Genomic DNA, 24,410 nt, shown 5'->3' with positions numbered 1-24,410 from the left:
AAAGAAAATCAAAAGGCCTAATTTTTTTAATTGTTTTTTTGTCTTTGCTTTCTTAAAGCAGAAAATATGCAGTCTAATTTGTCTGTTTTCGAAGAAAAGTTCCAAAATAGATTATGTAGGCTATGCTATGTATTGTCATGTTTAAAATTTGTGGTTAGGTAGAAAATTTAATAATTTATAATATAGAATTATTGGATGTTGGTGTTTTTTAGAAGCTATTTAATTTAGTGGAGGGAATGTATTTGGCATATTAAAGACCATAATTTATTCTTTAACTACTTCAACAAAATAATTGAAGAGACAAATGGACTTTTATTAAAGGTGAAGGTGCTAAGGTTACAAAATATAAATATAGCATTAAATTGGAACATATAAGTTAATAATTCAGATTTGGAATTAGTAATAATGCTTTCTTTAACAATTTATAGCTTATCGAGGACATGATCTGTATAAGAAGATATAGAAATCGAGAATTAAAGGGAAGGTTGATCGTTAGTCGAGTGTTGTCGTGTCTTACTTATTGAAGAACTTTTCAATTAAAATACATGAAAGGCTTATCACCAACTTCAACACTTTTCAAATACATAATTGCTTATTTATAATAGCAACTTCAGCATTCAATGCGTATCAATTATTTTCAATAAGCTAATGCAATATAAAAGCTCCATACTAATAATATCTCTTTTTTCTTTTCATGATAATACTAATAAAGGAATCCTTTTGGCTTGTTGAAAGAAAAAAAGTAGTTTTATTTGTGATGGGAAAAAATATAGGTGGTCACGGACACTATAGTGATACTTAACAAAAAGGACATCAATAGGATTTGATTAGCTAATTGCAATTATTTCGCAGTAATTAATGTTTTCGTTGTGGCTAATAAGTTCGCTTTCAAATTTTCAGTCCCCCTATTAAAGGCTATTTATTATCTACAATATATCCAACAAGTCAAGTTTCTTTTTTGGCTTCTGCGCAATTATAGATAGGGTCGGGTATTATAATTTGGATCTAGTATGTGATTTAATTAGGGTCCCTTTTAATTATATGAGGTTAAAATAATTAAAAAAATACAAACGAATAAGAAATAAACACGTATCTCGCCATTATTGATAAAGGTATATTTATACCTTTTCATTAACAGCAAGAGTACATTTATACCTAAAGTATAACGAAAGATATATCTGTACTATTTATTAAAATTCAAGAGTATATCCGTACCTTTTCCGTTCTTTTTTCTCTTTACTTTTTTTTTAACTGCAATTCATATTGACAACAACAACAAAGCAATTCATATTGACAACAACAACAAACCCAGTGTATTTCCAAATAGTGGGATCTGTAGGGAGGAAGTAAAATGTACACAGTCCATACGACTATCTCCGAAGAAGTAGAGAGGTTATTTCCGATAAACCCGGCAAAAAAGTTGGCCAAATTCATATTGAAATACTACAAAAATAAAAAAGGAAATATCATAGTACTATTCGAGGTGTCAACGGGATGGATAGAGCTAATTAACCCGCCCAAATTTTAATTGGAACTGAAATAGTCCAAGTCAAGAATAGGCAAAACAATACAGCTGGAAACGGCTGCTAATACCCCGTAGGCTGAGGAGCAAAAGGCTTCGACCGTGTCTCCGGGGCACAGTTGAATGTAGATATCATGAACGCGAGACACGGATTAATTCACTCAACTCTTACCTAATTTTAATTTCTTTATTTATTTTCTATACTACGTTTAAATAAAATGTTCTAACATATCAGACCAAAAAATATCTTCAGAACAATATTAGACTAAAAATAAGAGTAAAACATCAAAACCAAAAGGAGTACTTGAGAAAAAATAGTGAAGATACAAATACTAGTCCAGGTAACACATCCTTTTCATCATCATTAATTCGTAATAGAGGTCAAAAGGAATAGTAATTCAATTCAAAGCAACAGACAAGTTCAACTTGAAATCACATAAGGAGCTGAGTGGCATAACTTCTCAGACAATTCGCTCCAACTCCCTCGCGTAGCTGAGTGTTTGAGTGATGAGCTGAAGGGACGGTATTTCCTTGCAAGGCACAGAGTCTTTTACTTTCTGGAAGATGATAAACCCACCTTTGATCTCCCACTCGGGATGCTCCTGCACAACACCTCTATAATCAGGCAATTTCAAGAAAAAGAAACGAGCAAGTGGTGGTATAGGTCACCCTAGTAAGCAAATATTCATGGGTTAAACTGTAAAACGAGGAAGGAGCGTCTCCTTCTATTGTTTTGGTCCTCACGAAGGATATCAGAGATTATAGGCCTATTATCTTGGTGAATGCAACAACACTACCAAGCTACAACACTAAATAACAAGGCTGAACAGTAGTATATGCACTCAAGATGCTTTAGCGGTAGGGAGATAGAATCAGTGTTCAAGGAAGCATGATGCAGAAAAAAGGGACAAGGCTCTGCATCACGCATTGCGTGAAGTGTGAAGCGATGTGAGGGCATCATTGAAGTGAAGCAGTGAAGAAGAAGAAATCGCAGTAGTGGTAGTCACACAATGAAGAAGAAGTTGCAATGATGGACTTCAAAGTTAACCTCAGAAAATTGCAGCAGTGGTAGTCACTGACTCACTGCAATTGACTAATTTTTTTAAATTTAAAATTGATCCTAAATATAAAATCAACACAAACTGACTCTTTTTTTAATTTAAAATTGACTCTAAAAATAACATCAACATGATGCGTTCGCATCAGCCACACGCAACGAGAGGGGCTCGCATCATCGCATTATGCGACAATGCGAGCGCATTTCTGAACACTGGATAGAATCTAGATGTAGCATTATTCAACAGTCTTGTATAATTCAATCTAGACTTGGTAAACGTCTAGGGTACTCTTCGATCTTAATTAAGCACAAACTGGATTTGATACATAGGCAGACCGATGGATAAGAATATGCATCCATGTTGTGAAGCTTGCCATACTTGGTAATGTTAGACCTTTGATGGTATATGAGAGTTGATTCATGGCAAAAGGATCCCTTTTATCCCCTGCGCATTTCACCATTGCCATTGAAGAACTGAGAGTTATCAGGGTTCACCCATATTTCACTCATATGGGCCCAACTCATATTATAGTGTTACTCAATCAACCCATTAAAATATGTGCAGGCTATTGCGATATGGTGGAGACTGGGACAATCATAGCTCATGGGAGTTTCAGAATGTAGCACGAATATAGTGAGGAGATAGCATATAATGAAGCGACCGGCAGAAGTGATCTGTAAAGAGACATGTCTTCTGTCGGGTATTTCTATAATTTTCTATTTGAAGGAAGGGAGGGGTGTGATATCCACACCCTAGGACCCTTTAGTTGTCTTAGGTACCTTGACAAGTGGCTTGATATCTAGCAGCCTCACAAGATATTGCAACAAAATTTGCTTCGATTACCAGAAAACCGAAAAACAGGGAGGGTGAGACAAGGGGACGCAGTTTACCTGCTCAACATATTGAAGTAGTTCTTTATCCGATGAGAACAGCAACATTTGCCGAGCATCACTAGTTGAAAGACGGTCATATGCCTTCTCACTGCATCCAGCTATCTCATCCCTATAAATTACAGGAGGAGTTGCACCATTTCAATCTAAAGTTATTGGATACAATAAGATTTCTAAGGTGATTGGCCAATAATACACACAACAGATATACATATGTATACATATATTTTTATCAGTACATATCTATGTATAAAATGTACCTAGGAATATGGGCAAAACGAGAGCTTCTTGACAATGCGGTAAAAATTTAAAGAAAACATGGGATTCTAGATGGCATATGGGCATATATTCAATCTGTCCACAGCTTCAAGAAACCAGACTAGTGGATTTATATTCACTTTAGAATACAACAGACTTAATCCAGTTCATGTACAATATAGGTAAAAAACTGAAGTACTAAATATGCATGAACATGTGTGTGTACCATGTTTATCCCCCATTAACATATAATGTCATCTAAATAAAATAAATATTAATGAAATTACCACTGGGTGAAAAACACAAGCCACTAAGGTTTGGCAAAGAATTATGCAGATGTTAAAAGAAAAACGGGAAATTGGCAGAAACAGCATCTCTCAATGGCTCATAGGTTGACACTGATAAACAATATTTTGGATAGCATCCCAACCTATTTCATGTCTCTATTTCCTAACTATTCCTACCAAGGTGTTAAACACCTGCTCGATGAAATCAGAAGGAATTTCTTTGGGAAGGACGTAGTTACAGTTGGTAAACCGGGACATAGTTCTTCTGCCCAAACAGCAAGGAAGATTACAGATGTGAAAACCAAGTGCTTGCTGATGAAATGGACGTGGGGGTTACTGTAAAGAAAGTTGGTCACTCCTTTGGAGACAAGTAATAGAATATGGAGATGACAGCTTTTGGCACACCCCCTGGAAGTTTATGCAAAATTGTAGGCAGAAATTTGTAGATACACCCAACTAAAAGCTGGTAATGGTGTCTGGAAAGGTAAATGGCTAGGTAGTCATTCCTTGCATGAGGATTTTCATAATCTTTTCTTTGGCCACAAACCCACTGCCTATTGTGGGTAATTGTAGAAATACACGCAATCGGAATCTTCCCTTCAGGTGGAATTTTCATGATTGGGAACAAAGAAGAGCTGACAGATCTACTTAAAAGACTGGAAGGTGTTAAACTGTGTTCAAATGTAACAGACTCGGTCACTTGAAATAATAGTAGGATAGGAATATTTACAGTAAAGTCCTTCCTCCTGCAGGAAGGAAGACCAATAGCATCATTGAAGAATGTCCATGGATGCTAATATGGAAATTCAAAATCTGATAAAAGTTGCATGTTTCAGCTAGATAACACTTCGAAGGGGATGTCTAACATGAGAAACTAAGCAAAATGGGCCCTTACAAGTCAGCAGCAGATGCCACGTGTATCTGCAACAACCCAGAAGACTCTTGTGATTTATTTTCACATGGTGCAGTTGCAGCTGACATTTGGAGTATGGTCCTGTCTTTGGGAGGAATAATGGGCCATGCCCTACAGTATATTATGAACACTTACAAAAGCTGGTGCCAATGGTGTAAGGTAATTATCAAAAAGAATCTGGCAGGCAATACCAGCTACCATTTTGTTGGTGGGCTTATGGATCGAAAGGAACAACAGATGCTTTAAAGGAGTCTCTTCGCCCACCCATCTTCAAAACTCTAGATACCTCATAAACCTTTTTGTTGGAGAAATAATATACTGTAAATAATTTTTCCAAACATCAAAATACTGTAAATAACTTTGATTTGACTTTGTTAACTCCTTGGTAAGAATCTAGGAAGATTTCTGTATTGAACCTATGTTTTACTTTTGCTCGTAATTTTCAGCCACTGAATGCAGTCTTAACGAAATTTTGTTTTACTGGATCAAAAGAAAAAGTTGCAACTGTAATTGGGATTTCATTTCCATGTTAGATTCATGGTTGGAGCTTGTTACCGTGCCAAAATCTCCAGTGTATTTATTTTTTGTCAACTTTGGTTATTAATTTTAACTTAATAGTACAAGGAATAGGGAAAATTAGGGAGGTGGAGAAAGATAAATTGATATATCTAATTAGAGTCCTATATTCTAACTTTCTTTATGTTGCTTGGAATTGAATAATTTCTCCAGAAAGTATTTCCTGTATATCTAATCAATCCTTAAAAGGTCTAACTCTTTCAATCAAGCAATAAGTGATCCCACTAACCTGACTGTAACTTTGCCAGTGGACATATAAAAAAATTGAGTTAAGCAATAGCAATCCAACAAACTGTTCTTAAGAAAATTCCTTCCCAGGTACCAGAGAGTAAGGAATATTATGAGCGAAACAAATCAATTTACCTCACAGTCTTTGCAAGTAGATCCATGAAATAATCATAGGTTACATCAGGCGCAGTCTGCCGTGCACTCAACACTCGGTGATAAGCCCCTTCCATGAAGGATTGCTCTAATTCGACAGCATGCTTTATACATGGGTTGTCCAAAGCACTTTGAGAGAGTAACTCAAGTTCGGTGTGGAATTCAGCAATCCTATTCTGAACAAGGAGCCGCAGAAGGTTGAGACCTAAGACAGAGTATTCCTTTGGGGAAGATTCAAGTCGGCCACTGCATCACAAGAAATAGAAGAGGAGCACCTTCTTTTCAGTTCAATTGATATGCATCTATAAAACAGACTAAACCAGCAGGTCTTACTATGACAAGGGCAAAGATGTCACATGAATAACTAGAACGCCATAACATACCCCATCCCAACTCTGCCCTAAAGTATCAATCAGTTTTTATTGGGGTTCGAAATCAAACTCTGCCACACTTGATATATGTACTTGCTTTCCCCTTTTTTTCAAATTAGTACAGCAGACTGAAATGGCATATGGAATTAAAGATTGAGAAATGGTTACCGTGCATCTGTGTAATAGGGTTTTAGCTGAAAGAAGTCCCTCTCAAAAGCATCCTGGTCCTCCATCTTCACGGATAAAACAACTGCATGCTCGTAAATATCTCCTGCGAATTGTTATACCATTGAACACTATTAGTGTGACTGTGTGAGAAGGCTTAAATCAATCACGTAGAATTAGTAAGCCCAATTTATATAAAAGATAAATAAGAGTGCAGAACATTACTTGCAATTGTTAGCTCATCGATTGCATTAGATGTTTCTTGGAATAGGGGCGGCAAGCTCGTGAATGCAGTAAGAAGAACCTAAAATGGCAAAACGAAATAACTCTGTTAAAAAAAATGTTTCCACAACCGATCTCAATAAGGTAGAGAAGTCCAATATCATGAAAAATAAGAAAATTCAAGATAGAAAAGTCAATGCTAATATCTTGAATCTCACAAAGACAGTATACGTTTGGTGATTTATCTCCTCAGTTAAGTTACGGACTCTTCACTTTCAATGCTGCACCCGTGTCGGATTCTCCAAAAATACACTACTTTTGGAGAATCCAATACGCACCCATTGACATTTTTGAAGAGTCCGAGCAACATAGCTCCTCCGTCAATCTACACCACAATCCCAAATTAAAGGCCGGTTATACTGATTCCTTTATATAGGTTCCGCATTGTGTGGCTCATCTTTTTCGAATACTCAATTCAGGATTTACCTAAACCAGAGGCTCTCTACATCTCACACTTGTTAGTGGATAAGTTCAGCTTGTTACAAGGGTTGGCCATAAAATATATCTAACCCTCCATTTTCTCCTTTTGTATATGTTCAAGGGCAAACACAAGATACGATCGACTTTGTAAATTGAATATGTCTCTCATTTGAAACCTTTTTAGTTTCAAACATTCTATTTTATATATAATATATTGCTATCTTATCTCCTGCTAAGGGTAAATCTTGAAGCAAGTGCTAATTGCTCATGTTAAACAGTTAGACAACATGGACAGAATTATCAAAGTACAAGCAGAGAGCAGCCTAGTACACACATCAAAATTGTTCCGCATAAAATCGGCATATAAATCATTATATATTATCACAATGAAAATACTATTCCTAAGCCAATTGAAGAGTAACACTTCTAATCATACTACATTTTCAACAAGTGAGCGAAATTTAGAGCTAAAAAACTAGTGTTTGAGCAAAATTATTAACAAAAAACAATGGTTTAAACAAGTTTGAACAATAGTAGATGATGACTTGATGTGATTCGCATCTCCTTGAGCTGAGGGAGAAGCCTAGTGCAAGCATCAAAACCATTCGCATAAAATCGGCATTTAAATCATTATAATTATTACCATTAAAATCCAATTCTTAAGCTAATTGAAGATTATTCTAAAGTTAATTGAAGAGTAACACTTCTACTCATACTACATTTACAACAACTGAGCAAAATTATGAACAAAAAACTAAGGTATAAGAAATTTGAACAATGGTAAATGGCGAATTAATGCGATTAACTTGAGCTAAGTGAGTAACCTGGTACAAGCATAAATAATAATTCCGCATAAAACCAGCATCTATATATCAAAAATTGGCATATAAATCATTATAATTATCACCCTAAAAATGCAACTTTTAATCCAATAGAAGAGTAAAACTTCTAATCACACTGCATTTTCAACAATTGAGAAAAACTAAAAACAAAAAAACTAGTGATTGAGCAAAATTATGAACAAAAAAGTAGGCGAAAATTATGAACAAAAAAGTAGGCGCTTAAACGAGTTGAGCAACCGTAGATGGCGATTTAATGTGATTAACTTGAGCTAAGTGAGTAGCCTAGTACAAGCATCAAAATCATGCCTCATAAAATCGACACAAACATATATCATTATAATTATCAAAAGTCGGCATGTATATCATTATAATTATCACCAACAAAATGCAACTTTTAAGCCAATTGAAGATTAACACTCCTAACATACTACATTTTCAGCACGTGAGCAAAATTATGATTAAAAAACTAGTGTTTGAGCAAAAATATGGACAAAAAACTAGTGTTTGAGCAAAAACATGGATAAAAAACTAGTGTTCGATCAAACATATGAACAAAAACCTAAAAACTAGTGTTCGATCAAACATGTGCAAAAAAATCTAGTGTTCGAGCAAGATTATTAACAAAAAACTAGGGTTTATACGAGTTTGAGCAAAATTAAAAACCAAAAACTAGTGTTCGAGCAAAAATATGAACAAAAAACTAGTGTTTGAGAAAAAATATGAACAAAAAACTAGTTTTCGATCAAAATTATGAGCAAAAGCTCTGGTTTATAAGAGTTAGAGCAATGTTAGATGGCGATTTAATGGAATTACCTTGAGCTGAGAGAGCAACCTAGTGCAAGTATCGAAATCCTCACGCACAAAAGCAGCTTTGAATCGCTCGAAAGTCTGCGAAACCTCTGTGAACTTTGGATCCATTTGTTTGTTCGTTCGTTCGTTCGTTCGTTCGTTCGTTCGATCTCTCTTCACAGGCTTTTCTTCTCTCTCAGTGGTGAATGTAGAAGGATTCTCTTCTTTCTCTACAAGAAAACGGAGCAACTGGAATGGACCATTTTCGTTGGTGTTTATAGATGGGCCAAAAGGCCCACCAAATAAGAATTTATGGGCTTTTGAGTTGGCCTGATCAATTTAAATAGGTTGTGGGCCCAACAGGAAAGTCTTACAAAAATGACCTTTATAAGGTTTGTCTTGATTGTTTGGTCCAACTTAACCAATTCTTTAGCCAATAAGACATATATTCAATACATTTTAAGATAATGAATATGTATAATTGATTGGAAGTTTCGCCATGTTACGTAAAAGTGAGAATTTACGCATATTGCGTATCAAATATAAGTTCTAACTTTTTGACATAAGGTAGACATTCGAGATATTTTTAAGACAGAGAATCTGCTCGATTGATCAGGAGTCCGGTCTTATAAGCAAAAGTTAAAACTTATGTACATCACACATCAAATAGAGATTCTAGCTTTTACTAATCGAACATTTCGAAATAGCAAACTTTTTCAATCGATCACAACTTCTGCCTCATAGACAAAAGTTACAACTTATTAAGCGAGAACAAAAATCCAAGAACAGACATTTAAGGGATAAGAATTCAAGTGCAAACAACATAAATTCTAATAGTTTTGAGCCTAACTACAGAATTTTTTGACATTTTGCATAAGTACTGAAAATCCTAATTATGGGTCTGTCGAGATAAATAATTAACTCCCAATACATCCTAAGAAGATACATTTTTTTCTTTGCAAATATACATAATTAACTCTCGATATATTTTTTCAATTTTGGATTTATCGAGATACTCAACATCCAACAAAGATATATTTTTTCCTTGTAAAGATACATAATTAGCTCCCCCTATATTTTATTTCGATTTTAAATCTGTCAAAATATGTAATTAGCTTCCCGATATATTCAACAAAGATACATAATTAGTTAAAAATTTTGTAATTACTTTATAAGGGCGGAAATTTATGTAAATATGATTAGTTATGGTGTATATTTATGTTATTTTTCCAAAATTCAAGATCCTATATGTATAGGCCCAATAACCAATTATCTATAAATAATGTATATCCGAAAGCCCATATTGAAAGTAGACGCATTGTTTAGAAGATTCGGGTTCCAATTTTTTCCCAAATTTACAGTCTCCGCCAGCTGCTCTGAGTTCCGCCGGTTGCCGCTGATCGTCCGTCTTCATCATCGTCCGGTAAGTTCATTCATTGTTGTATATATATATATATATATATTTTTCAAAATAAACAATTGAAAGTTAAGTAAGATCTGGACTGCCAAATATACGTTGAAAAAAACTCAACTGTATACACCGTAATTGAATCTGGAACTAGTTCGAAGCTTAATTTCTGCCTGTTGAATACGCAATTTCGATTATTATTCTCTGTATTTTGAAGTTTTTGAACTCTATTGTTCTTAGATTTGAATAAATATTTCTGAGTCAAAGAGCGTAAATTGTAAGTACTTACGGATCACTGATTTCTGCTTGCAGGTTGTCGAAGGTGTAAGTTTTATTATTCGTGATTTTGTATGCTTGAGATTCTGTTCAGTTGTCGTTTTTGTGCTTTATTAGCCTTAGTTAGTATAGATTATTTGGATCGGAATGTATTTCGTGAACTTCACAGTTATTTAAGTTTTTTCTGAATTCAATTCTTGCAATCAGCGTTAGCAACGCATTCAACAACTGTATTGCTTTTTAGAGTGCTAAACTGTCGAGAGTTGGAACTTTATCGTTCAGTTTCCGTGTATCGATCCATCTGTTGCTCCATAAACGGTTTCCGCGTATCAATCCATCTGTTGCTCCATAAACGTAGTCAAGAAAAGGACTTCCTTACCTTTCATTCATAGTAGTCTTGATGACTAGTAGTTTGAAGCCTATCAATCCATCTGTTGCTCCGGAAACGTATCTTTCTTCCATTCCCCACCTTTAGCCTAATATGATTCTAGAAATCCTCTCATCACTTGCAAGTATGTTTCCAGAGCGGGACAATGTTGAAGGATGTTCACTGGATTAGAGGTCCACTGATCTTTTTGTCACATTTAGTGATAATAAGTTCTTTTGGGTGCGGCAACATGTTTGGAGAGTTCGAGCAACTTAGCCACCAACAAATCAAGTTCTTATTGTGATGCTTGCGTTATAAGTAGTCCAGTACCTTCTTTATTTCTCGGCACTATTTGCCATGTTAAAGGTGAAATCTTTTTCTACCTGAGTTTCCCTCCAATAAAAACTGAATCTTAAAGCTGTTAGTGATGCTTGCGTTATCAGTACCTTCTTTATTCCTCGTCACTGGTTTCCATGTTAAAAGGTGAAATATTCTTCTATCTGAGATTCCCTCCTATAAAAATTCATTCTTAAAGCTGGTAATTTTTTTTCTCAACACTTGCTGGTATACGCATGAGAGGCGTCATGTAAGTAGGATGTCATCAAGAACACTTTTCACCAGCATAAGCCTTCCATTGAAAGACCGGTACTTTTTTTTCCAAGGGGTGAGCTTGTTCAAGCACTTACCAATAACACCTCCCCATACTGATTTATCTTTATGTCTGACACCCAAGTCACCAAGGGTCCCCAGATATATAGTAGGGAATTTCTCAATTCAGCATCCCAAGATATCAGCTAGCTCCTGATTATGATTGTCTGAATTTGCAGCAAAAACATTTTTCCTTGCCAGGTCTATTTTAAGGCCAGAAATAGCCTTAAATTCAAGCAGAATGGCTCTTGAAAGACTTGATATTTATGAAAAATTATTAACCTCTTCCACTAATTTTCTAGTATTTTCAATAGCTATATATTTACTTCAATACTTTTATGTTTATTTTACATTTTCCTAACTTTTTGTGGCGTTGGGTTATCTTTATAACATTTCAGCTGATTTAGAAAGATTATACAAATAAAGTGAGAGATATGAGAATGAATTCTTGTGAAAGGAGACACTAATATTATAATATCATTATAATTCAGGGCATGGGTTTGTGGACATTGTTCGAGGGTTGCCTGCTTCTTGCAAATGCACTTGCAATATTGAACGAAGATCGTTTCCTTACTCCGAGAGGATGGAGCTTCCAGGAATATTCAGGGGTCCGGAGAAATTCATTCAAGGGCCAGCTACTTGGTCTTATTTATGCAACTCAATATCTGAGAGTTGTTCTCATACTCCTCAACACACTCTGTATTGTTGTAAAGTTTGTATCTGGATGATGATTCTTGGATTAGGTATGGATGTTTATGTTTAACTTGGTTGCTATATTTCGAGCTTGAGGTGTATTTTGTCAATTATCTCTTGTGTTATAAGTTAACAGAAGGACCAGGAGAACATTCTGGGGTGAATTCGGGAAATTGTTTTTCATTACAAATGCTACATGTGGAGTTGGCGTGATATTTAACTTTTGAAAAAATCTTGGGATCCTAAAATAACATATCCTGAACTAGCTGATATCTTTTATGCGTCATGTCTCTGACTATGTCCATGATATGATACAGTGGGTGAGACAGTTTCAGTCTGCAATATCAGGAGTTCCCATTGTACCATTTATGTACTTCTCTCATTTCCTTGGGTTGGGGGTTGTTGTTCAACACAAAGCAGTCTGCCGGTGACCAACTTTCCAAACTACAGTTTTAGATGAGATAATGTGCAGCGATGCATTCAGAACATGTCTTTGCTTTCTTATGCCATGACATTTTGTTTCACTTACAAGGAGATTGAGTAATAGAGTAGTTAGAATCAAATAGGATCAGCCATTATGTTTAATGCATTTCATATTTATTAATAGCAGCATAAAATTAATTTCTTCATTTATAATCAGACCAGTCTGTTTGTTGAATCAATAATTTTTGTATGACAGACAATGAAAGTTCATCGATGGAAGGGTGCAGAAGCTTCCTTAAGGAAAAGCTGCAAATCTAGTCACATTTTGTTAGAAACACTGATACTAGAATGAACTAATTTTTTTCTGTTAGTTTTAGATTAAAACTTATTTTCGGTCTTTATGAACAGTTCTTGTGAAATAGGTCATCAGTGCAACACTACCTACGCATATTCTTATCTTCTTAGAGTCTAAAGCTCTCTTTTAAGGTTGCTGCAATTTTTTGAATGCGTGTGAGATATTGTCCTGTATCTCTTCTTAGCATTTGCTTAACAGGATGTTGTTTCAATGTGTAACCAATTCTTGTGATGGGAGGGAGTCTTGTAGTTAGGATTGTAATGACGATGTGTATAGCCCCCCCATCTTTAACTTTAACCTTTTGTTGTTTTGAAAAACCCGAGCCTTGTTATGTAGTTTCATATGTTGACAGGTATCTTGCAATGCCAGATTCTATGATTTTTAAAGATGTGTGTGTGTAGGAACTTGTGTACACCCTTCACGGAATAGCTAAGCAGACGGAAATACTAAAAATTTGAACTGCAGTGTGCCGAATTGTAAATGGCCTCTTGGCCTATATTGTGCGGACACTTCACTTTTGATGTTGCACCCGTGTCGGATTCTCTAAAAATACACAACTTTTGGAGAATCCGACACACCCATTGACATTTTTGAAGTGTCCAAGCAACATAGCTCTTGACTACTCTTGCTCGGTTGCCCATTCCTTACACCCCCTGTTTACATTGAGCAGGGGTCATACAGGATTGGGAATTAGGCTTTACTCTTTCTAGGCTAGTATTCATTTTGGCCTTTCTAGCATAGTTATAATCATTTGGAGTATTTGCATCAGGTGCAACCAACTGAGGCCAGGTTTTGGAGTTTATTTCTATTAAAGTTGCAGCTCATGAACGTTTTTCTACCCTTATTAGAGTTATTCTATTTCAAGATAGAGAGCTACTCGAGAGCAACATCAGGATTTACTGCAGTTTATCTTGTATCACCGCGCATGCTAAGCAGTTCGTTATTCATTTGTAACTACCGCCCTCTTGATTAGAGTCCTGACCAGAAGCGGAGCTACTAGCCAGTGTGCTAAGTAACTCGTTCTGGCAAAGGACCTTGTTCTGACGAGTGACGTGGCGCACTTGTTGGGGCTTATGGAGGTACGTTACTTGGGTCATGTCATAAGCCAATGTTGTGTGGAGTTCCATTGTTTTGTAGATGCACTGAAAATCAATATAGCGTGCTTCCACTTATATTACAAAGACTTCAAATTTGGAATTATCCTTTTATCCTCCATTTCCATTAATGGAAGATTCAGTGAATTTGTTCAATTAGACATTTTTTAACCTATATAACTCGACATTATGACATGTTTAACATACTATATAATAGTGCAATCCTTTGTTTTGCTAAATACCATATATATAAAAAAGACTGACTTGTTCGATCTTCACCAAATTCTTTATTCAATTTTTTGCTTTACTTCAACCTCTTTACTAAAGTTGAGAAAGAAAAATAACTATGGCCTTGTATTACGACTTAAGGGTTAATAAGTAGTAGCTTTTTGGGTCACTCAATATTGATAATTTTTTTTTATTTTGATTCTTGTGATATTGGATTCAACGCATTTAAATTTCAATTAATTAAGCTATGTATGTTTAATCCATTGAACTTATACTACATTTGAAGAGTTTTTAGAACTATACTACCATGAAACGGGGAGCTGTGTTAGAATCTCAAGCAAAATGATGGAAAGTTAGTTCAATCAATTAAAGATAAAATATGATTACTTCCAACATCTCACTAGTTTCGACTTGACAAGAAATTTTAAATAATAAAGAATTAAAGCGAGAGTGCATTCAAAAGCTCGAGAAGAGTACTCGCTTTGATTGAGACAACTACAGGTGTCAATTATATATAAAAAAGAATTAAAGCGAGAGTGCATCCAAAAGCTCGAGAAGAGTACTCGCTTTGGTTGAAACAATTATAGGTGTCAATTGACGGATTTCACTATTGAAGCGCTTTTTCGTGCGTCATATGTACTGAGATTGTTCGGGAGGTCCAAGCCCATTGACAAAATGATTTTTGAATCCTCTGATTTTAATCGGAAAGTGTATGTACATTCAGTTTGTAACGCGAAGCAAGACAAACAAATTGAAACGCTGTGTAACTTGAAAAAAATAAACAATAAAAAAGAAAAGAAGAAGATTTATAGAAGAAGCAAAGTAGCATTTACAAGACTTGTGGGTGGTAAAAGGAAAAACCAATAAATTTCTTTTCTCTGTAAATTCGTTTTAATTCTCTTTTCCTTATCCAGTCCATCTCTCCACAACAACAACAACAATGGCGTCTTCTTCTTCTTCTTCATTATTACTCCCATCTCTTACTTCCATATTCTCTTCACCTAAACTTCCATTGCCCTTTTTCACCAAAAGGGTGTCCAATTCTTCCCAAATCTTGAAAGCCCAAACTCTACAATTCTCTGGCTCGTTTTTCGAGGGTGGATTTGGAGGAGGAAGCAATGATGAGCCACCAACTACACCATGGTCAGGTATTACAGCAGTTGAAGATAAAGAGGAACCGCAGTGTCCACCTGGGTTACGACCTTATGAAACTATGATGGTTTTGAGACCTGATATGTCTGAAGATGAAAGACTTGCTCTTACTCAGAGATATGAAGAGGTAAAAAAATTTGTTTTTTATTATGTGTTTTTGCTAATTTGTTTTGATAATTCTTGAAAGACTTGCTCTTACTCAGAGATATGAAGAGGTAAAATATGTGTTTTTTTAATGTGTTTTTGTTAATTTGTTTTGGTAATTCTTGAAAGACTTGCTCTTACTCAGAGATACTCCCTCCGTCCCATTTTACTCGTACCAAATTTACTAATTTGATTTCTCATTTTACATCATTTTTCATTAATCAAGAGAAAGACATTTTTTTTTCCTTAGTGTTAATTGTTTTTTCTTCAAATTAAAATGTAAACATCGGGATACTATAGTAAAGTAGCTATATTATTAATTGTTTTTTCTTAATCAATGTGCAATGTTAAATTGAGACGAGTAAAATGGGACGGAGGGAGTATGAAGAGGTGAAAAGATGTGATTTTTATTATATGTTTTGATAGTAGTGTGTTGTGCTTCTTTAGTTTCTTGTCCTTCGATTTTTGTTTCTCTTGGAGAGATAAACGAGAATATCACTCACCGTATTAGTGTAGGGTGGATGAAATGGAGGCTCGCTTTCGGGGTTTTGTGTGATAAAAAGGTGCCTCCTAAATTTTAAGGGAAGTACTATAGAGTGGTGGTTAGACCATCATTGTTGTGTGGGGCAGAGTGTTGGCCAGTCAAGAACTCTCATATCCAAAAGACGAAGGTGGCGGAGATGAGGATGTTGCGATGGATGTGTGGGTTTACTAGGAGAGACAAGATTAGAAATGTGGTGAGTGGCTTTGGTGGAAGACAAGATGCGGGAAGCGAGGTTGAGATGGTTCGAGAATGTGATGAGGAGGCCCCAGTATGGAGGTGTGAGAGGAGATTGACTATGGATGGATTAAGGTGTGGTAGAGGTAGATCGAATATATATTGGCGGGAGTTGATTACCGAGGAAATGACCCTAGATAGGAAGGTATGGAGGACACAAATTAAGGTACATGGGTAGGAGGTAGGGTGAGTCTCTGCTACTAGAAAGGTGTGCTTTGTCTTATTATCTGTGCTTGTCTTGGTCTTGGAGTTTTGGTGATGTTTGTTGTTTTGGATAGGTCGAGTGTAGTTTTGTTGTTTTTTCATTGTGAAAGGGTGGAAGCATGAGAGCAAAAGAAGTTTCGAGCTTGCAATTGATAATTTAGGCACAAGATTGTCAGACAATAACACTTGCCCTTTTTTGGTCTATTCATTTGAATACCATTCTTTGGAAATCTGAGCTTTCGACCTAATAACAACTTTGGGTGCATAATTTAACGTTACACTATAATTTAAGCTGATACTGACATGATCTAAGTACAAAGAAAGCTACTCTCAGTTTATGCTTTAGTTGAGCCGAGGGTCTAATAAGAACTGTCTCTCTACCTTCTCAAGGCAGGGGTAAGGCTGCGTACACACCACCCTCTCCAGACCCCACGTGTGGGATTACACTAGGTATGTTGCTGTTGCTTGTTCCTACATAAAAACTTCCATTTTAAGCTTATTCTTTTTTCCATCTATTTTTTGAGTCCAAAAGTCTTGCTCTGATGACTAATACCACCTTATCATTCTTCCTTGCGGACATTGATAATAATCGTATTTTGGTTTGCCCATCTCATTTTTGACGCTAAGATGACGTCTATTAGAAAAATAGGCATGTGCAAAACTGCAGAGAACAATGATAAATTACTTAAAGTTGATGAAACTATCCGTCATCTTTAGAATGCAAATGATTGGGGAAACTTTCATTTTGTTAAATGCCTGATAAACAGAAGATAGAAAAAAGTCGAGCATCCGCACATTTTTGTTTTGTACTATGTTTGTTCCAACGTTTACAGCATTTCAGCTTGCCTACGGGTCAATCAAATCGACACACTGGTAATTTCCAATGTTCCCCATGTTTTCCGTTTTTCTCTTAATCAGCTTCTCCGTCTAATCAATCAAGAAACTCACTTCACTATAGTATCAGAGCAGGTTTTCACGTGGTTGACTTATAAGAAAGGAATTAAGCCCGCATGTGAGGGACAATATGAAAGTATATGACCATCTCATCTAAAGGCTTACATTGTAGACTTATCATAACTGTGTTATGGATTTAACAGTTCTAATATCGTCTCCCATCAATTCCATTGGCACACGGTACTGACTATTTGGCTAAGTGTTTTATGAGTCGTTCATCCTTTTGTCTTTCTTTCTCTTGGGCAGTTGCTGGTTGCTGGTGGTGGGATGTACGTCGAGGTCTTCAACCGAGGGGTTATTCCACTTGCATACAGCATTAGGAGAAAAAACAAAGCTGGAGAGACGAATACATACTTGGACGGGATTTACCTCTTGTTCACTTATTTTACTAAACCTGAATCCATTAGAGACCTCGAGGCAACGCTGATAGCTGATGATGATGTTATCCGATCGTCCACTTTCAAGATCAGGAAGAGGAAATACTAGTTTGGTTAGTTAGTTTAATTCGTATCTGTTCAGCTGTAAAAGACGATAACAGAGAGGAGGCAAGTTTTCCTCATCGCGCCTTTTCATATCTTCAAGTCATTACACTTTTTGCAAAGTAAAACAGTATCAATTTGTAATATTCTTTTATATTACTGAGAGTTGTCATTACATTCTGCTTTAGTATTATCCAATTTGGCTCTTAAATATATAATAGTAGCATTATTGAGCACTTGATCCTTGATTTTTACTTTTCTGATCTCTTTGGTTATAAGTCAGATTACCATTTCTCTTAATTATAGATTTTTTTTACATGAGAAAGTGGACTAATGTAACCCTATGGTGTGGCCTAGAGGCAATGAAGTGAGTCGAGAATCACGATGTTCCAGGTAAGACAAAAATACTAGCTGATTTCTTTTCATTATCCAAGTCTCGGTGGAGAGTTATCTGGTACTTGTGTTAGTCGGAGGTAGCAGGTATCACGTGGATATAATCGAGGTGCGCATCAGCTTGACTGATCTCATAGTTCACAGTTTCCCTTTCACTCTCTTTACCATTTGGTTTTAACACAACCCAACTTCTTCATTAGGTAACCTGCTGATTCAACACCTTCTCCGCGGCATTTTGCCCTTAAAGAACCAGCATCTCCTTTACTTGAAAAGGAGTTTCGCCTTCTCCTCTGGAGATCCAATGTAGCTCACTTTGTGTTCTACCTCTGTCTTCACTGGCGTAGCTCGCTTCGCTTTCCACCTTTTGTCTTTCATCGAGGCTTATACTTCATCAATGTCGTTAAAATTTGGTGATTGGTTCTCTCTTTTTTGTGTTTCGTGATATAGACATTTGGTTCAAATTTGTGTTGATTGCATTAAGACAACAGTGTTGGCTTCCACCAGAACATTTGACATAAAACTAGTCATTTTAGGATTGATTGCTAAGAATTTTTCCAGAGTCACATTACTTTATACTAGTAGATAAGTTTATTATTTTTCTGATTTCTTTAGATATATGGAAAATCTTGAGAATCTAATTTAATGGTGTAGTTTGAGGATGACCTCATTTCCCACTTCAAGTGAAGATTATTGAAATGATCAAGAGAATCTCCTCCATTATATCCCACATAAACAAAACTTTATTCCAAGAAAATGCCCACATTAAGTGAAACTGCATCTTGTAAAGTTGTTGGAAAAGGATTAGTTATAAATTTAAAATTAGTAGTAAATAGAGACATAAAGAAAGAGCAAGTAGGTTTACATCTAAGGCAGAGGCGGAGTCAGAATTTCGACTTAGGGTTCAATATTTGAGAAAATCTAGCCGAATGGAGTTCAACAACTACTATAGATACATAAAAAATAATTTTAATCATGTATAAATAATATATTTTTCCGTCGAAGACGGTTCAGATGAACCCCTACCAACGGGCCGGCTCCACCCCTGATCTAAGGATATTAGCTTAATTGCCAATAAAGTGAAAATGTACGAGTTGATTCAGGCACCACGATATCGATAATAAAGTAAGAGCTAGTAGGTTTGGCATGGTAGAAGTTAGAACAATATTTGAAGATATTTCATATCAATAATTTGCCAATTTAGATTAGTTAATGTAATTAGTGATCACCCCGTCATTAGCGGCTAGTGCTCATTACAAGGAAACAAGATCTTGCACTAATGCATACAGGTCTTATAACAATTGGTAAACTTGTCTTCATATGTAAAGTTGAATCACTTTATGATCACATGATTAAATTCATGTCTTTTTTCTTTCTTTTATCCTTTGGCTTGACTTAAAGGTCAATCTCCTAGGTTGCAAGTGTTCTTTTTTCTTTTTAAAATATAGTGTTGAAGAACTCAGTTTACACGCATCTCAATTATTTTATCGAACATCTGTTATCTCCTGCATTAGTATTATATCAAGTTCCATGTCCATCGATGATGACAAGAAGAGATTACTTAGTATTTTTGTCTTTAAATATCCCGGTTTTCCATAATTTTCATCTCTTAGACGACTATTAACACAAGCCATGAGCTAGATCATAATATTCTGGTAAATTGACAGTCAACGTAAAAGTAGTTTAACTATGATAAGTATTATTAAAATGACATGAATAGAGCAAAAATGGCTACATAGGGCAGCCCGGTACACTAAAGCTCTTGCTATGCACAGGGTCCGGAGGAGGATCCAACCATCAGGGTCTATTGTACGCAGCCTTACCTTGTATTTCTACAAGAGGTTGTTTTCAAGACTTGAACTCGTGACATTTTGGTCACGTGACAACAACTTTTACCAGTTACTGCAAAAGTATCCTTCAGAGCAAAAATGGCTACATGGGGCAGCTCGATGCACTAAAGCTCCTGCTATGCGCAGGATCTGGAGGAGTACCCAACCATAAGGGTCTATTGTACGCAGTCTTACCTTGTATTTCTACAAGAGGCTGTTTCCAAGGCTTGAACTCGTGACATTTTGATCACATGACAACAACTTTATCAGTTACTGCTATCCTTCAAAGCAAAAATGGTTACATATTCTATTTAATTTGGGATTAAAGCATAGTTATCTATTTACTTGTTTGAGTATATCCCTTTGTTTTGGTGGATGGAGAGTGCAAATATGATATGACATTTCAGAGTTTATGGATGGACCCCTTTTTTATGGTATCAACAGCAAGTGATAGGTGCATGTTATATAGGGGCCACTATAGTAGTATACTATATTGCTAGGTATTTTCCAGATAAGAAAAAGTTCATTTATGTGACACTTTCAAGTGTAGTTTGTGGAGGAACCACTCATTTTGTGTATGTCAAACAGAATAAATTCCAAATTTGTTTAGATTATGCAAAGAAACTATCACTATTAATGATTTATTCTCTCTAAGTTTTGATGAAAAAGTTATTCGATATTTGTATTGACGCTAGAAAACAAGTACAGGATCATGAAATAGTCCAGTGGCACTATGGCGGAGCTAGCTTTACCCAAAGTGAGTTACTTAACATCTCTTTATCAAAAAATTGGCCCAATAAAAGGTAAATTAGGCTCATCTGATCAGTGTATACCATCTTATGAAGTTGATTGAGTATCAAACTTAGAAATCATAAATACATAAATTTGTTTGTATGGGACTCTTGTCAAAATACTAGTGAGAATATTTTGTATACTCTCAAGGGAAAAGGGTAAAATATACATCTTTCCTATGTGACTAGGGTAAAGTTGTTGTCATGTGATCAGAAGGTCACGGGTTTCAATCTTAGAAACAACCCCTTGCAGAAATATAAGGTGAAGTTATGTGTAATAGACCCTTGCGGTCCGACAATATCTCGAACCGTGCGCATAGCGGGAGCTTGGTGCACCGAGCAACCCTTTGTTTCCTATATTAGAACAATCTATGCTTCTCGTTAGCAAATCGTTTTGTATTTGTCCTTGATTTTAATAAAGTAATGGTATTTATTTTCTTTTAAAGATCCAATACAGATATATATGACCAATATTTTTTTAAAATTCTACTCATTAGGAATATGGTGACAAAGTTTATCATTATCATTATTTATCTGTTCCCAAAGAGAGAACTATGATTGAACCTTATACTAAAAAAAATAAAGATGAAAAGAGTGGAATGAGGGACCTAGATAGTTGAGGAGGATTTCTCTTTATATCTTTTTATATGTATAAAATCTTAGTGGCAAATTTTAAACAAGTCACATCACTTAAAAAGTGTAAATAAAGTAATCATACAATGTTGATCACTTAATTGATCCTAAAAGCACTTGCACATTTTTCAAATTTTAATTAAAATCCAAAATATAAACTCCCCTTTTTTTCATTTTATTCTAATAAGTACAATGTTTTCTTGATCTTGATTTGTATATATTAAGCTTATAGCTTATGATCTTTTTCCATTAAACTTAGTTTTAAGAGTTTGTATTATCAATGGGGTTACCTGAATCTCCTAGCCCACCTCATTTGTATCCTCAAGCACTTCAACTTAAACTTTATCAAGCTTTCATTTTCTCAATCCCAATACTTTTTTCTATAATCTTGTTTCTTTTGTTTTACTTGTTTTATCTTAAAAGAAGGGCCTCTTTTGGTTCTAATTCTAATGTTGCAATACTTCCAAGAAGTTCAAATCAAGCTATTATTCATGTTAGTCTCTTCTTGAGTTTTATGTTGCTCGGATTCTTCAAAAACGTATGACAGGTGCGTGTTGGATCATTCAAAAGTGGTGTACTTTCGGAGGATCCAACATGGGTGCGGGAGCGTTTTTGGAGAGTCCGAGCAACTTTGCTTTAAGTTTCATGTTTGTTTCAAGAACTATAGTTAAGTTCTTGAGTTCTATGTTGCTCGGATTCCTCAAAAATGTATGACAGGTGCGTGTCGGATCATCCAAAAGTGGTGTACTTTCGGAGGATCCAATATGGGTGCGGGAGCGTTTTTAGAGAGTCCGAGCAACTTAGCTTTAAGTTTCATATTTTTTCAAGAACCATAGTTAAGTTCTTGAGTTCTATGTTGCTCGAATTCTTCAAAAATGTATGACAAGTACGTGTTGGATCATCCAAAAGTGGTGTACTTTTGGAGGATCCAACATGGATGTGGCGGCGTTTTTGGAGAGTGCAACTTAGCTTTTAAGTTTCATATTTTTTCAAGAACCATAGTTAACAAACTTAAAAGTTTAGTCTTTCTAATTTGCTAATAGTTTTTTTTTTTTTTTTTTTGTTGTTGTTGTTTTGCAGGGTGATGTAGATATGAAGGGGATGCTCAAGAACAAGCTTCCAATAATACTATTTGATGAAGATTCAATGATGAGGGATTCACAGTAAGTCAAATTTTTATCTGGTCTTTTATTTCACTTTTGTCTGTGATGTAGTCCTTCTACTTGATGAATTCAATTCGCCATCTATGTCTTAACAACAACAACAACAACAACAAACCCAGTGTATTCCCACATAGTGGGATCTGGGGAGGGTAAAATGTACGCAGTCCATACCACTACCTCTGGAGAAGTAGAAAGGTTGTTTCCTATAGACCCCCGGCTCGCCATCTATGTCATAGTAATCGCAAAAAGCAAACTTTATGTGTCACAAGTAGGCACCAGGTTCTTTACTATTTGGTGGCGCGGAGGACTTTTCTGCATCATAACACACGCCGCGACTACCTTTTTACCTTGATATTGTTGGAGTTTGTGTCGAAAAAGCAATTGCTCGCGAAATCCATGTGAAAACAACAGAACTAAATATGCTAGCAGTTGATCTACTTCAAGAATTCTGCTATACTTAGATTCATATATAGCCTTATTAGTGATATAAGCAAAGTAGTTTTAGTAGATTGTGCCTGGATTCTGAAGTTAAGTGCAATGAAAATGAGAACTTCAAATAATGCTATACAATATTGTCATTCTATACTAAAATGGAACGGTGAGGATTCATATAGCCGACCCCAACTGTCATTCTGTTACTAACATTATGAGAAAATCTCACAGGTGTTGTGTTTGCTTGGGAGAATTTGAGATCGAAGAAGAGTTGCACCAGCTACCATCTTGTAAGCACATTTTCCATGTGGAATGCATACGCCATTGGCTTCGTTCAAACTTCTCTTGTCCACTCTGTAGACGCCGTGTCATTATTACCAGCAAAAATCCGCAACCTTCACAACAGCCTGATTCAAGTAACAACCCTCCGAATATCATCGATGAAGAAAGAGAACAACACGATACAACGGTTAGCAGAGAAGATCAGCATGTGGTGATAATTGAAGAATTGTCTAGTGCTAGTAGTTCCTCCTCTAGCAGTGTTGACAACAATATTGAGAGAGATTTTTCAAATGTAGATGCTCTTGTTATTAGTATTAATAAGGCTCCTAATAAATGAATGTCAATCAGAGACATTTTCTCCGATAAGATTGGAACGATACAGAGAAGATTTGTGTTGGCCTCTGCACAAGGATGACACACACAAACCGAGAATTGGTACAAATATGAGGGACTGCTTAATTTTGCTGCATTTTCTGTCATTGTATATATGGCATTGGGAGCTTAGGATGATGCTCAACTTTCACTTGGAAGGCACACAAAAGTGTTGCATATTATAGTTTATATATAGAAATTAGAATGTCAATCTTTTTTAGTTTTGATAAGACGTATGACAGTCAAAGTCTTTTTCTGGGCGGAATAAAGCGAATATGTGAAGTTGAGGTTGGAGAAAAGCTTGCTAGAAGTCGATTTTTTTTACATATGAACAGACAAAAAGGTTTGTGAAAGTTGAAGATTCGCTATTATAAGTTCAAGATTGGGAAATTTTCACTCATAAATCTCCAAAATAAAAAGAAGTAAAACAATTTTTACTCTATGAGATCTTCATGATGCTTTTATTTTTGAATATACCAGCTAAATATAATATTGGGTTCTTCAACTAAACTAAGTAACAAGACTACAAGAACAATAACAAAAGTATTACACATTTCTTAG

At 35.6% G+C, this 24,410-nt stretch overlaps 4 protein-coding genes and 1 pseudogene across 6 annotated transcripts; 4 read left to right on the top strand and 1 right to left on the bottom strand.

The window, feature by feature from the left end:
• Positions 1-1,800: 1,800 nt before the first annotated feature.
• On the bottom strand, positions 1,801-9,061 carry LOC107864037 (26S proteasome non-ATPase regulatory subunit 8 homolog A). Its single transcript, XM_016710295.2, has 6 exons — positions 8,779-9,061; positions 6,647-6,725; positions 6,425-6,527; positions 5,868-6,131; positions 3,471-3,582; positions 1,801-2,124 (listed from the first exon to the last, which is right to left on the bottom strand). Exons 1-6 carry the CDS (start codon positions 8,881-8,883, stop codon positions 1,984-1,986), a joined length of 804 nt encoding a protein of 267 aa, XP_016565781.1. The 5' UTR covers positions 8,884-9,061; the 3' UTR covers positions 1,801-1,983.
• A 948-nt stretch (positions 9,062-10,009) lies between these two features.
• LOC107864047 (immediate early response 3-interacting protein 1) lies at positions 10,010-13,710 on the top strand. Of its 3 annotated transcripts, none has more exons than XM_047413887.1 (3): positions 10,026-10,177; positions 11,945-12,196; positions 13,694-13,710. In XM_047413887.1, exons 1-2 carry the CDS (start codon positions 10,037-10,039, stop codon positions 12,179-12,181), a joined length of 378 nt encoding a protein of 125 aa, XP_047269843.1. In that variant the 5' UTR covers positions 10,026-10,036; the 3' UTR covers positions 12,182-12,196; positions 13,694-13,710. The 3 variants fall into 3 exon arrangements, with proteins under 3 accessions (XP_016565790.2, XP_047269843.1, XP_047269835.1); XM_047413879.1 differs by lacking the exon at positions 13,694-13,710 and adding an exon at positions 12,826-13,118; XM_016710304.2 differs by lacking the exon at positions 13,694-13,710 and having other exon boundaries at positions 10,010-10,177; positions 11,945-12,359.
• A 1,334-nt stretch (positions 13,711-15,044) lies between these two features.
• LOC107864058 (30S ribosomal protein S6 alpha, chloroplastic) lies at positions 15,045-18,193 on the top strand. Its single transcript, XM_016710314.2, has 2 exons — positions 15,045-15,525; positions 17,725-18,193. The coding sequence occupies exons 1-2, from the start codon at positions 15,187-15,189 to the stop codon at positions 17,962-17,964; spliced, it is 579 nt and encodes a 192-aa protein (XP_016565800.2). The 5' UTR covers positions 15,045-15,186; the 3' UTR covers positions 17,965-18,193.
• Positions 18,194-21,636: 3,443 nt separating this feature from the next.
• LOC107864081 (probable E3 ubiquitin-protein ligase RHA4A) lies at positions 21,637-24,291 on the top strand. Its single transcript, XM_016710345.2, has 3 exons — positions 21,637-22,093; positions 22,681-22,763; positions 23,427-24,291. Exons 1-3 carry the CDS (start codon positions 21,881-21,883, stop codon positions 23,812-23,814), a joined length of 684 nt encoding a protein of 227 aa, XP_016565831.1. The 5' UTR covers positions 21,637-21,880; the 3' UTR covers positions 23,815-24,291.
• Positions 23,815-23,924, top strand: LOC124892625 (annotated as a pseudogene).
• Positions 24,292-24,410: the final 119 nt, after the last annotated feature.

This window comes from Capsicum annuum, chromosome 1 (genome assembly GCF_002878395.1).
Source record: "Capsicum annuum cultivar UCD-10X-F1 chromosome 1, UCD10Xv1.1, whole genome shotgun sequence".
In the NCBI taxonomy this organism is placed as follows: Eukaryota; Viridiplantae; Streptophyta; class Magnoliopsida; order Solanales; family Solanaceae; genus Capsicum; species Capsicum annuum.
This window is presented reverse-complemented; position numbering and strand designations above follow the sequence as displayed.

What these genes read in the sequence shown, in the direction of transcription:
- LOC107864058 (XM_016710314.2), top strand. Translation starts at nt 15,187, where the DNA reads ATGGCGTCTTCTTCTTCTTCTTCATTATTACTCCCATCTCTTACTTCC. An exon ending in TTACTCAGAGATATGAAGAG is followed by an intron (nt 15,526 to 17,724) that starts GTAAAAAAATTT and finishes TCTCTTGGGCAG; the next exon opens with TTGCTGGTTGCTGGTGGTGG.
- LOC107864047 (XM_047413887.1), top strand. Translation starts at nt 10,037, where the DNA reads ATGTATATCCGAAAGCCCATATTGAAAGTAGACGCATTGTTTAGAAGA. An exon ending in TCCGTCTTCATCATCGTCCG is followed by an intron (nt 10,178 to 11,944) that starts GTAAGTTCATTC and finishes ATTATAATTCAG; the next exon opens with GGCATGGGTTTGTGGACATT.
- LOC107864081 (XM_016710345.2), top strand. Translation starts at nt 21,881, where the DNA reads ATGGGGTTACCTGAATCTCCTAGCCCACCTCATTTGTATCCTCAAGCA. An exon ending in CAAATCAAGCTATTATTCAT is followed by an intron (nt 22,094 to 22,680) that starts GTTAGTCTCTTC and finishes GTTGTTTTGCAG; the next exon opens with GGTGATGTAGATATGAAGGG. An exon ending in TCAATGATGAGGGATTCACA is followed by an intron (nt 22,764 to 23,426) that starts GTAAGTCAAATT and finishes AAAATCTCACAG; the next exon opens with GTGTTGTGTTTGCTTGGGAG.
- LOC107864037 (XM_016710295.2), bottom strand. Translation starts at nt 8,883, where the DNA reads ATGGATCCAAAGTTCACAGAGGTTTCGCAGACTTTCGAGCGATTCAAA. An exon ending in GGTTGCTCTCTCAGCTCAAG is followed by an intron (nt 6,726 to 8,778) that starts GTAATTCCATTA and finishes TTGCCATTTTAG; the next exon opens with GTTCTTCTTACTGCATTCAC. An exon ending in CTACTTGCAAAGACTGTGAG is followed by an intron (nt 3,583 to 5,867) that starts GTAAATTGATTT and finishes TGTAATTTATAG; the next exon opens with GGATGAGATAGCTGGATGCA.